Source organism: Mangifera indica, chromosome 11 (genome assembly GCF_011075055.1).
Source record: "Mangifera indica cultivar Alphonso chromosome 11, CATAS_Mindica_2.1, whole genome shotgun sequence".
NCBI lineage: Eukaryota > Viridiplantae > Streptophyta > Magnoliopsida > Sapindales > Anacardiaceae > Mangifera > Mangifera indica.
In genome coordinates this window covers 6,119,730-6,132,760 of record NC_058147.1, presented here as the reverse complement: position 1 = coordinate 6,132,760, position 13,031 = coordinate 6,119,730, and the positions used below count along the sequence as shown (strand labels likewise).

Here is a 13,031-nt window from a genome sequence, read left to right as displayed (position 1 = left end):
AAAATATCAAATGTTGTTCTCTTGGTCAGGTATGAAGGGCAGTAAATAATGATAAAGACTAACATAATGAATCACGTTGATGTAAAACACAAAAAATTTATATATTAACTGAACATGACATGTAATGAATCAGTTGAATTATTAAGTGATAATCTACATATTGCCCATAAAAAAAAATTATTTATATTATCATAAAACCACAATATGTCATTAATGGGATGTCTTACAACTTGGATGATGATAATGGTGTTATTTGTGTTTATGCCCATTTTTCTAAAAAGATGATATAACATGTTCCTATTTTTGTTTACTATTACTTTGAAATCAATAACAGCATTTCTTGTCATTGGTTCCAAAACATATAGATTTAGAAGTGAGGATAATCTACACATTGAGATAATAAATATGTTTAGTGAACCTCCTAATCTATTTTAGGGGAACAATTTTTTGCCCTTTTGTGAACAATATTTCGCTCTTAAGGAACAATATTGAGATCCAACATTCACAAAATAATATTAAAGAGGGTGATGAAACCCAACTAAATCAATATGAAAAAGGTAATATCAATCTTTATGTTGATAAAGATGATCTTGCAAATGTGCCTAATATAGAGTCATTGTAAATAATAGAGAAATGGGTACATGGATGGTTAAAAAAGGTGTCAAATTAAGGTGTTTTTGAAAATATGATAAAATAAATGATATTTCAGTTGAAGAATTTGAGCTTGAAGAGACAAAAAATGTTAATTATAGTTCTAAAAATATAGGCAATTCTCAACGTCCAAGTCTAGTTACCTTGTATATAACACCATATACTTCGACTAATATACCTCCATTTGTTGTCACAAAGAACCAAATAGTATGTGATTCAATGCATTGACAACTTTCTTTCTCTACCCATCCAATGTCGTCTATTGTTGATGGGGTGACAAGTGGCGTATAGGGTTTTTCAGTCATAAATTTTTTTAGGAATAAAGACTTGTTACAAGATGTATTTAGGAGGCATGCTCTGAAGAATTGTTTCAATATAAAAGTTTTAAGGTAAACAAGATACATATAAGAGATTAAATGTCTTTAAAAACTATGTTGATGGCATGCAATAGCGATAAGATTGTAAGATTTAAAGTATCTATAAAACTATATGGGCAAATGGTAATATAATACTATATGATTAAATGATTTTGGATTAGAAATAAAGCAATACTTAATGGTATGATAATATGTCATTGTTTGCACATATATTTTTGTGCATAGTGCTACTCTTTAAGTATTTTCAACTTCAAAGTATAAGTATACAACACATATGTCCTAGAAATCAAATCATGTTGCATTATAAACAAGTGGGCACTAATGGACTAGGACAACTCTTGAAAATGATGTTTATCAGTAGGTATATAAGTTAAAGAAAATTATGATTGATTTTGCAAAGAGGTACAAGATTAATATATCTTATACGTAGGCATGGTAGACCAAAAACAATATACTAAATGCATTGAGAAGTTCGCTTGAGAAGTCGTTCATGTTGTTACTCAAGTACTACTATAATTTAGAGTTTCATAACCTAGAGACTATTACACATATTCAAATAAATATTGACTATCAGTTTAAGTACTTCTCATGTTGTTAGAGTATTCTATAAAAGCATTTCAAAGTCATTTTCATTTAATGATTTGCATTGAGGGTGTATTCTTAAAAGGTAAACATTTTGGAATGTTATTCATTATTATAGTCAAATATAACAATAATCAAATTTATTCATTGATTTTTTATGTGAGAGGCAAGGAGGAAATTGAATTTTGAACATGGTTCCTTAGGAAAAAAAGGATTAGGGGTCAGCAAAAACCCAAATAGTATCCAAAATCATTAGGTACCCAACTTTTAATTTTGATTCTTACCTAGAATCAATATATCCTAGTAAAGTTTTGATTTCAGTTTTTGTCGAACCAACTGGTTTTGGTTTTGGTTTCAATTCCATCCTTTGAAGGAACCAAAACAAATCAAGAACCATATCTAAAACCAAAAAATGGTAACAAGTCAAGTACGATGACATAATACATTTATCTTTTCTTTTCTTTTTTCTCTATCTATTTCTAGAGTGTTTTTCCTTTTTGTTAAATATGTTCTATATAATGTAAAAAAACAAAATACACACATAAAGAAAGAAAATTTAAAATCTTCAATATATTGTGAAATTGGCAACTTCAAAGGCAATCGAGCAACAGTAATAGTACAATAATCGACTTGTCTAACCATTAGCTTGTCTTTTTTGCTCGATCGATGAGTCAATGAGCAAGTGATAAAGGTAACACAATCATCTATCATCAAATGTTTTTCTTGGTTGAATTGGAAAAAATTGAGTGTGTTTATGTGAAGCAGGGTCTAATTGTGTTGGATCTTGGTTTTTTCAAATGTAGGGCTATTTATCTCACCCTCTCTCCACTTCACTGACATGCGATGTTGTTGTTCCTTATGCTATTTTTCATCCTCTAAATCTAATGGCCTCTTTTGTTTCTCTTCCTAACTTGTCTTATTTTCTTGTATGCAAATTGTTCAGCAACTCTTATAAATCACTAAGTTCCCCATTTTGCTTTCGAGTCACTAACTTTGGTTTCCATGCCTTTGGGTTATAAAAATTTTGTGTTTTACAAAATTTTAGATTATAAATAAACTAAACAACTTTTTAAAAGTTTGTTTTTACCTTTTCGATCTTTTTAACATTCTTTTTGCCGCTTTTATGAGGTTTTATTATTAGTGATTAAACCTAATAAAGATCCCGTTATTAAGCTTGATATATACCACATAAACCTTCCTTAATCACAAAAATTTTTCTTAGAATCCTTATTACTCAATTCAAATTCTCTTAAATTACAATACCATCCGTAGATAGTTTTATAATACAACAATCAATTTAATCTAAATCCCTAATAAATCGTGAAACCAAAACTTAGTTAAAAACCTTGAAACCTTTATTCATGACATCTTCATAATCAATAAAAAGATAAATCTCTACTATGGAAACAATAAAAAGATAAATCTCTATAATTTACTTACTTTTTTCCTATTTAATGCATAAAATCACTTTAAAATATCAAGATCTATAGCAAAGATGACAACAACAACAATGCCAAGGTTGAGAAATTTATGGATTAGGTAAAAATGAATAAAAAGTATGTTTATATATAAACATAATTTCGTCAAATTCTAATTTATGTGCTACAATGATATAACTCTAGAATTTAGCGTTATATATAAGTTTAGAATGTCAATTAGCAAATTTAATTTAGGGAGAATCACTATTTTTCATTCAAAGTAAATCAAAACCATTATTACATTTAAAGTCAAAAAATAATAAATTGTCATATTTCATCGTACTTTTCGTCAACTTTAATTATAAAGATCATTTAAGTAATTTTATTATTCAATTTTAAATTTTAATTATAATTATATTATTGTATATTTTTTCACTTATTTTTAGTTAGACTTTCTCTTTAGTTTTTAATTTTTCCCCTCTCCAACATTCCTAATCTTGCCTATTTGTTTTATTTCTCATCTCTCATCATAGGTCTTATTCATCTTTCCTTTTATCTTCTTCTTTTTCATCAACACAAACTTCATCATCCCCACCAAAACCAAAAACATCTATACAATACCATCATCATCACTAGCACCCATTATACACACATTGTAATTACCATTATCAACAACCACCATTGACCCCTTTTTTCAATCTAAAATGATGCACCATCCACCCACCCCAACACACAACAAATTTGTTGGCAAAATATCAATGGGTTGTTGACCAATGGAAATTGTTTTGCCCAGCCCCACTTTCTTCAGCTCTTCCTTACTTCAAATCTCCATAATCGTTTAAAAAACTCGACTTGTCAATGAATTTGTTTTTGTAAAAATTTTCTTTTATTATAAAATATGGTGCAAATTCATCACTTTTAACTAGTTCAAATGAAAGAGAGGAACTATCAAAGGGACCCAAACTTTAGATTTGAATGTTTTATTAATCATCTCTCTCAATCAATCCATGTGAAAAGGAAGGTTTTTAATATTTTGTTTATTTTGTATCAAGAGTGCGTTGAAGAAGCCAAGGAAGATGGATTGGATTGAGAGGTGATGCACTAATGCCTATGCCTCTTCTTTATCAATAGGATTCCAGTCATTTATAGTCTTCGACAAAGGAGACAATAGCAAGACACCAAATATGTTCATGTTGTTGAAATGGCTAAGGGGTGCAAAATCTAAAGATTCAATTGTCAATTTAAATAATTTTGGTTACCAACGAAGCATTTTAGCATTATTTTTCTTTAAAGAAACTAACAATATTTGAGATATTTGAATTATGTAAATACCTCGTAAATGATTGATTGAGATATTGATAATTGACGATAAATTATATATTCATCTTTTTCTTGATTTTCTCTAAAATGAAACATACTTTATTAAGAGGTTCTAAATATAATAAAATTATATCTACTTAGTAAGGTTAATCACATAGTGACATATCGTTAATATCATTATTTTCAATTATAATAATAAGATATACAAAAAAATATTTAAAATATTAATAATAAGATATCAATTAAAATATAAATTAATTAATTAATTAGAGAATTTAACAACATTAAAATAATCCTATTATGTTATACTCGTAACAAATACTTAACCAATCCAATAATTATATAAAAGCTTTCAAGTGGAATAATATTTTAATATTTTGTTATTATTATTTATATTTTTTCAGTAATATTTGACTCCTCCAACGAAAAATTTATTCGGAAAATAAATAAACCAAGAACCACTCAGCCGAGTCTTTCTGCGGCCCATTTTCAGAGGGAGACCCGACTGGCCGATTCATGCTCTCACTGAACAACCGTCTCTATAAAATGAGTAAGAGGCCCAAAAGCGCACCACTTCCGCCGTCAACGCCACCCAACCCACAAACCCTACACCCTTTAAAATCTCCAAAATGGGCCCCACTCAATCTCAGCCAGTCGGAGCTCTCCTTACCTCTGACATTCCCCACCGGCCAAACCTTCCGTTGGAAACAAACAGCTCCTCTGCAGTATACGGGGACTCTCGGGCCCCACCTCATCTCCCTCAAACACCACGAAGACGCCGATGTTTATTATTACATCCACCACTCCCCATCCGAGCCCGCCGCCAAATCGGCTCTCCTCGATTTTCTCAACGCGCGTATTTCACTTGCCGAGCTCTGGGGGACCTTTTCGTCATCCGATTCTCGTTTTGCTGAGCTGGCGAAGTACTTGGCAGGTGCCCGGGTTTTGAGGCAGGACCCGGTTGAGTGTTTGGTTCAGTTTCTATGTTCGTCTAATAATAATATTGGGAGGATTACGAAAATGGTAGACTTTATGTCGGGTTTGGGGACGTATTTGGGTGAAGTTGAGGGCTTTGAGTTCCATGAGTTTCCATCTTTGGAAAAATTAGCCATGGTTACCGAGGATGAGCTCAGAAAGGCTGGTTTTGGTTACAGGTCAACTCTTCATTTTCTTATAAGCTTCTTTATATTCTCAGTTTCATCTCGATTAATTTTCTTCTTTTCAGAAAACTGTTTGGTAAAAAAAAATTATGAGTTAAAAGAAAATAAGAACGCAGAAAATGGATTTTGTATTATTTTAGGCTTTTATTGTAAATCTGTTTTTGAATTCATTTGAGTCAAACATGTTCTAGTAAAAACTATTGATGATTTGGAGTTTTTCACTGGTAACGTTTTATTGATCATGGGTTGTGGGCAGGGCCAAATACATCACTGGTACGGTAGATGCTTTGCAATCAAAACCAGGGGGAGGTGCAGAGTGGCTTATGTCTCTTCGTAAATTGAAACTTGAAGAGGCAATTGATGCTCTCTGCACTTTGCCTGGAGTTGGTCCCAAGGTGGCAGCATGCATAGCTCTCTTCTCTCTTGATCAACATCATGCCATTCCTGTTGATACTCACGTCTGGCAGGTATGCTCAACAAGTTCAACATCCTGGTCATATACTAATATATATTATATGTTGTTGTTGAGATGGTGATTCTTGTTAAACCTGAGATGACATTGTGCAAGAATAATTTATACAGCATGTATCTAATTTATATTTCATTTGTGTGATTTCATTAAGTTCTGATGTTGGAGTATTCTTCTTTTTTGGGTTTGAGCTAGATTGCTGCAAGAGACCTTCTTCCTGAGCTTGTGGGTGCCCGCCCAACACCTAAGCTATGTTGCCGTGTGGCAGAGGCATTTGTTAGCAAATATGGGAAATATGCAGGGTGGGCTCAGACACTACTTTTCATTGCTGAACTACCTTCACAAAAAGCCATCCTACCATCAAATTTTTGTACAATCAAAGAGAAAAAATCTGCTAAGAGAAAGGGTAGAGAACCATGTGATGGTAGCTAAACCTATAATTAACATTATTGAAACCATATTTCTGGAAACCCAGTGTTCGAGTTTAATTCCCATCCAAGATTCTTAGTTGTTACGGTTCTTCAAGATTAGTGGGATTTGCACGGATGATTGCTGGGGCTGTACCAAACTGCATGGTTCTTCTGTGTTGCTCTGAAGATGTGCACAAGCCTTCTAGGTATCTTTGGCTTGCTTCATGTATGCTGTACTATTTCTTCAACATATCACTTTTCGTATTATTTTCTGTGTCTACAACTACGTAGGCTCGATTATTTTAATCTAGAACATAGATTGCTTTAAGAGTACACACTGTCATTTTTTTCCCTATAAAATTGAATGTAATTTTATTTCCACAAAATTGTAACTGGCCTTTTTCTCCATTTGGTAATAGAAATCATATTGTTGCCAGAGATAGGGATGCACATTTGGTGATGTACTTTCCTACTTTTTGTATCATAGTCAATGACAGTTTGCTTTACTCATTTTATTAAATTACTTAAATTTACCAGATTCATATTTCAAAATTTTGCCATTTTCATTGAGCGAGAACTCCTGTTTTATTGATATCAACTTTTTTTTTATTCATCAATAAAAGGTTATGGCCCAAAACTCAACTAGTAATTAAAAATAAGTATTCATTTATGCAATCTAACTAGTTCTTTATATGCATTATCACAGTAATCAAGGTTGATGCATCTCGATATTAATTCATAATTTCTTTGCATTTATGAATAAGAAGTTACGGGCAAATTCAAATGCTCATTCATCCTGCATATTATTGGTGTAGAACTCATTATTTAAGCACATTGTGCATCAATCACGAGAGCTTGGGGGATGCCTGGACATGGGTCTCCACCAATATATTGATTTGAATAGGGAACAGAACATCTTCGCTTCCCCAGACAAGCTAGACATAGTTTTTATTTTAAAAAAATCATGATGAAATTAGAAAAATAAAACATATTATGTACTACTTTTACCATTAACTTCAGTATATATGCATGATATATATATTCTTGAGTTCTGCAGGCATGGGACATGTATGAGTAGAAACTGTTCATGTATTAGGTAAGTTTTGAGCTGGCAAAATGTTCCTTCCCTGAGGACAACTAAGCTGAGCTTCAGGCCTTTGCTGCTTCTTTATATTAGTGTCTTCTCTCTGGTTTTGTCTTACCCAGGAACTCACCAGGGGCAGCTGTGAGTTGTTCGCTTGCCCATACACTTTTGTGATTGCAACAGTGTCTATAGTAATTGCAAGAGGATTACCGGTTTCTTCCTCTAGCAGAACAAGTTGGTTTTTGGTGCGTTCAAGAAAAGATCTGGGTACATGGTACCTGAAAATAGTGTCATCGATAGCATAAATTTCATATTATTGGGAAATTAACTGTGCAGGACAAGGTACTAGCTATCTTAATGGACTTCTGTAAATGGAAACTTGTTTTGTATTTATTCATGAAGTGTTCAGATTTCACAAGTTATAGCATAGACTCTGCACATATTGACACTATATGTACTGACATACCATGCCTGTGAAGGATTCCCTTTAGGGGTTTTGAGTGAGACCCAATATCTACCTATGCTTATGCCATTAACCCAAGCTTCGCCCTTTCCCATAGAATTAAGATTCAATGCAACAGGATCGTTGCCTGGTGGTGTGTCAAATACAGTCTGCGAATCAGCATCAAAACAAAAGGTTAGTTTTAACTACATTTGCATTTGCCTCAAATTTCTTCTAAAAGGATTTAATAGAAATGGATCATCCATGTGCTTTGATAAGGTCTTCAACAGTAATTTGGATTATCTTCTTTCTGCACACTTCACACGAGGCAACAAATGAACTAAATATCATCAAAACCTAGTTTAATACCTTATACCATGTGAGTTGATGACGAGTAGAGTTTCTGAACCTTCTCCATTGAACATTTCTTGATCCATGTTTTCTATAAATTTGTAGCTTCTCTCCTATTAGCCCAACCTTAAGTTTTAAAAAAAAAAAAAAAAAAAACAATGAATCTGATATGAGTAGAAGACTGAATAAAATTTCACTGTCTTCAAAGTCATGAAAGATGTTAAAAGTTTGCTGCATATATATTAAGATCAATCTAGCCAAACATGAATAGTAGCCATGCTTAGAGTTATGGTTCTATGTAGATTACTGAATTTGAAGTGATTAAAATAAGCTAGGGCGAAACTATGAAGAAATGAGTGCATAATCTTCGGTTGGCATTTGGTTTTGGCGGCTACAGGCAGTACCTGATATCCCCAGTTGTAGTTGGTGAAATATTTGTCCTGAACTCTCACACTTCGCAATCCGGCCACCCTACGCTCAAGGTATGCTCCTGAATCCTTTAGATAACATTTTAAACCACTTTGATGATTCTTGGGTAAAGTTGTTAGCCTCTTAATACAACAAAATCTTTGGAGAAGAGAAAAGAAGAGAATTGATAGAAAAAATACCGGCAATCCGACTGTTGCACTCAATAAGGCAATATCATTCATTTCATAATTCAAATTAATAGTATGCTCCAGGATGAAACCTGGATTGTCACGACTTCCATGTGCAGATCCTAATGAGCAGCAAATTGAACCTAGCAGTTAGATTTGTAAGATTTGAAAATTTTGCTTATAAAGAGAATTTTCTTTTCCAGAATTTTGAGAAGAGCTTATGTTATTTGCACATTTTCCATGTCAAACTTTCTGGAGAATATATTAGAAGATGAATAGCAAATATGATATGCAGTTAGAAAATCAAGCACCCAGATTTGGAATTCACTTGAAAAATTTCAGGAAAAACTGTTTATGGCTACCAGAGAAAGGAGTTTACCAGTGAATTCTCCATTTACGAATGCATGCAAAACATGGCCATTGGATTGCACATTTAATATAGATTGAGCATCAGATGAATTATGCTGAAACCTGCCATTACAGAAGATATTCTAAACATTATGAACGTATGAAACCATTTTAGTCAAATAACCCCTACTTTAGGATTACCTGAAAGTGTACCAAAGATAATCAGTTGTATCCTTTGTTGTGTTCATGTGTTCTAACAATGTTTTTGCTCGTAACGAAGTATTGTCGAAGTTGGGGATAGCTTCTCTGAACTCTTTCCATGATTCCATTGAATCTAACTTCTGTCTGAGTGTCATTGATCTTGTATTGGATTGTGTGCTCACCTGTTGATATGAGTTGTATCTGTTAGTGTTGATTTTGAAATGCCAGAATCTGAGCAATGGAGATTTGAGCCTTACCTTAGCTGTATTGAAGGCTGCATTTATGCAATCTGGTAGGATGCTTATTGATTTTGAAGGCAGTTCATAAGAGGAATTCTGAAAAACAACCATGCTATTTTTTCTGTCATCATTATTTACTAGAAACGCAGCGCATTTCCCTGAATTTCCTTTGAAGACGTAGGCCTGAAAATGCAGACCCAGATCATAAAGTAAGTCATGGATTAGTCTTACAAATTAAGTGATAATATTACAATTGAAAGAAAAAAAAAACTCCATGGAGTTCTTATTCAATGTTCTTACTTGTTGCAGTCGACCCAAAGGAAAACTTGTATACTCTCCAGTAAGTAATGGCTTGGAGCATAGCTTTATTGCAGCATGTAATTCCTTGAGGTGACCCCATTTTGGTTCCCTGATCAATCCTGAAGTCATAAACTAAAAATGTTTATATCATTTTTAAGTGTTTGAATACAGTTAAATCATGAAATAAGATTAAACTTTACAGAAACACACCATACTCATCAAGAGGAGCTTGATCATAGTAACTTGTCAGCATAAATGAAGATGCTGTTCTTCCAAAATTGGTTCCCCCGTGATACTGCAATCGAAATCAAAATTACTTTATGAAAATTTTATGTTCCATTTTGTAAGAAAAGAATAGTATGAATTAATGTAGAGATTACTGTACCATGTAATAGTTCACATAGCTTCCATTTTTGGCGATGAAGAGTGCAACATGAAATGCAATATCTTTTGCTGATCTCAGGTATGGCTCTGTGCCATATACTTGAAAGCTTCAAATAAAATTAAGCCATTAGACACTCAGCTGAATGTAAAATTTTATGCAAAGAATACAGAAACATTAATTCTACAGCACAATATTGATTTACATGACGAAAAATTTCACTGTAAAAACGTACAAACTTGTCCAGTTCTCTGTCCAAATTGCTGGTTTATTTGGTGAATTGGGTCCTTTCCATGTTTCTCCACATCTCATTCCATTACATGTGTTGATCTGCAAATTCCAGATTATAATGCATCAAAAAGAAAAAGTGCACCACTGTAAAGATAGCAGCAATAGAAACAGTCAGAGACTAACCACAGGATCAGGAGCATCATCTTGCTTGCACATCACCCAAGGTGCACCGGTTTGAAGGCCTACCGCCATTTTTGCAGCCCAACGAACATACCGTGGTCCTTTCTCATGGTAAGCTGGTTCTACTATGCCATATTCATTCTCAATCTACATGCATAAATACACCTTCACTCTAGGTCCTAAAACTGGCATACACAAATAATTTTACAAGATTTTGCTGTAGATTAATTAAACCTGTGATAATATAATTGGCCCGCCTTGTGAAGCAAACAGATTCTCGGATTTCATCAAGCTTACTATCTTTGTTACAAATCTTTGCATGTGATTCTGCCATTAGCCAAATTTGAGGTCAATGGAGATAGAATAACTGTTGAGAATACTCATCAAGTAGTATTAAATATTAATTTGTTCTACCTTGAATGGCTCATTGTCTGATCTGAAGACAATGCCTGGAACATCATGCAGCCAAAATGGCAGTCCCCTGCAAATTAAAGCTCTAAGATATCAACATTTTATACTTTATTTGGACACATAATTTGCGAAGCTTGTTGTCAGAGATGCTTTACCCGTAAGTCCATTCACCCTCGATGAAGGGACCAATTCTTAAGCAAGCATATAGGCCTTGGGATTGGATTTCTTTAATGAAACTTACAATATCCCGTCTTCCACTGAATTCATACTGCCATTAATTAATAGTAAATTAAAACCAGAATAAATGTTTGTTTGAGAAGTGTACAGACAAATCTATATTTATAGAGTTTACCTGGCCTTGTTGGGGTTCATGGAGGTTCCAAAATACATAGGTTTGTATAACGTCTAGTCCTCCTCCTTTGGCTTTAGCTATCAAAGATGGCCACATCTGATAACACATTTGTTTTAGTAATAAAATTACGAGCAATACTACATGAATACAAAATAGATATACGGACGATATGTCATCATATGGTTGGATATTATTTTATTTTTAATTCAAAATTACTCAATCACATGATAACGCATCATCTGTATATCTATTTTATATATTCAAAATATACCCATATAATTTTATTGCAAAATTATCATACCAATACGTGTAATTTTCCAATATTTTGGAATTTATAATGGAATATATAGCCGCCATTCCTAAAGCAAAATAAAATAGCTTCAATTCAATATAGGCTAGATTCAAGCTGAATTGAGGTTGAGTTCGATTTGAGTTTAACTACAGTGTCAAGCCATTCAAGCTTTCAGATCAATTCAATATTATAGTTAAGAAAAAATAACTAAAATGATATTATTTTAATACATGTTAATTAAAATAACGTCATTTTATTCAATGTGTATCAAATTATTTTAGACTCGCGAGCTTAACGAATTGATCATACCTTAAACTCAAGTTTGTTTGAATTAAACTTCTTTCAAACTCGTTCAAACCAAGTTTATTTGTTTGGTACGTAATTTATTATTTTCAGCCATAAAGTCCTAAGAAGTTGAGTACAATTTCCTAGCTTTCAAGGCAAACTTCAGCGGTGATTGCTTGCTACTGGTTTTTCTTTTTCATCTTGTGATTTGAATATTTTTTTTTCCTCATTGGTGAAAATGTAAAACTGATAAATTGATTTTTTTTTTTAATTAAGTTCTTTCTTTCTAAGCATGGACATATTTTCTTTATTACTCAACCAAAACTATTATTTTATTGGATATTCAATCAGTTTTTTTTTTTTTTAAATTTTAATGCTAACAAATTCGTGAGAATTTCTTCCCAAGACGACATATTTTACACCTACCCAGAAAGTCAAATTTGAATGATTCTATAGTTCTTATTTATGTCCATCATGCTAGTCTGGCTTCTGAATTTGCAGAAAAGAAGCTATCTAGGTAGACGAAGAAGAGCAGAAGCTTAGCATTGATACCTGAGGAGTACTGCGAGGATAGTGAATAGAGCCTGAGAAAAGAATTTGACGTCGGCCATTTATGATTAAAGATCTTCCATCATATGTTACTTCTCCTCCTTCATGGCTGCTGAGGCCATTTGCTACTGCCACCCTTAAAGCAAACCACCAACACAACACCGAAAACAATTGCACCATCCCCATTTCACTGTTTCTGTTCAGCTTCTTCTCGGAGATGAAAATGTTTTTTTTTTTTAAGTTTCAGAGCCTGATGAGCTTCTGATTCTGATCATGCAAAGAAATGACAATGCAGAACCAGTTGGGTTTTGTTTTAGAAGTTATAATTATAACTGCAGGGAGATGGGAAAATAAATAAAACTGTTGTCCATTTTTCTTTACTTGTTGGGTACTTAAGTAAT

General features: G+C 33.0%; 2 protein-coding genes and 2 long non-coding RNA genes across 6 annotated transcripts; 3 read left to right on the top strand and 1 right to left on the bottom strand.

Annotated features, from left to right (window-relative positions):
* Positions 1–4,770: 4,770 nt before the first annotated feature.
* Positions 4,771–6,939, top strand: LOC123229750 (N-glycosylase/DNA lyase OGG1). The gene is made up of 3 exons (XM_044655684.1): positions 4,771–5,502; positions 5,765–5,975; positions 6,173–6,939. The coding sequence occupies exons 1-3, from the start codon at positions 4,865–4,867 to the stop codon at positions 6,407–6,409; spliced, it is 1,086 nt and encodes a 361-aa protein (XP_044511619.1). The 5' UTR covers positions 4,771–4,864; the 3' UTR covers positions 6,410–6,939.
* A 497-nt stretch (positions 6,940–7,436) lies between these two features.
* Positions 7,437–7,898, top strand: LOC123229752. Its single transcript, XR_006504931.1, has 2 exons — positions 7,437–7,483; positions 7,594–7,898. It is a non-coding gene; the product is annotated as an uncharacterized LOC123229752 (long non-coding RNA).
* On the bottom strand, positions 7,473–12,933 carry LOC123229749 (beta-galactosidase 16-like). Of its 3 annotated transcripts, none has more exons than XM_044655682.1 (17): positions 12,634–12,933; positions 11,505–11,600; positions 11,308–11,420; positions 11,156–11,222; positions 10,976–11,068; positions 10,745–10,888; positions 10,566–10,660; positions 10,334–10,439; positions 10,159–10,243; positions 9,949–10,067; positions 9,410–9,831; positions 9,240–9,331; positions 8,873–8,982; positions 8,669–8,761; positions 8,283–8,390; positions 7,938–8,083; positions 7,473–7,749 (listed from the first exon to the last, which is right to left on the bottom strand). In XM_044655682.1, exons 1-17 carry the CDS (start codon positions 12,814–12,816, stop codon positions 7,473–7,475), a joined length of 2,349 nt encoding a protein of 782 aa, XP_044511617.1. In that variant the 5' UTR covers positions 12,817–12,933. The 3 variants fall into 3 exon arrangements, with proteins under 3 accessions (XP_044511617.1, XP_044511616.1, XP_044511615.1); XM_044655681.1 differs by having other exon boundaries at positions 8,669–8,982; positions 9,410–9,591; positions 9,667–9,831; XM_044655680.1 differs by having other exon boundaries at positions 8,669–8,982.
* Positions 7,976–10,155, top strand: LOC123229751. Its single transcript, XR_006504930.1, has 4 exons — positions 7,976–8,108; positions 8,662–8,746; positions 9,618–9,857; positions 9,958–10,155. It is a non-coding gene; the product is annotated as an uncharacterized LOC123229751 (long non-coding RNA).
* Positions 12,934–13,031: the final 98 nt, after the last annotated feature.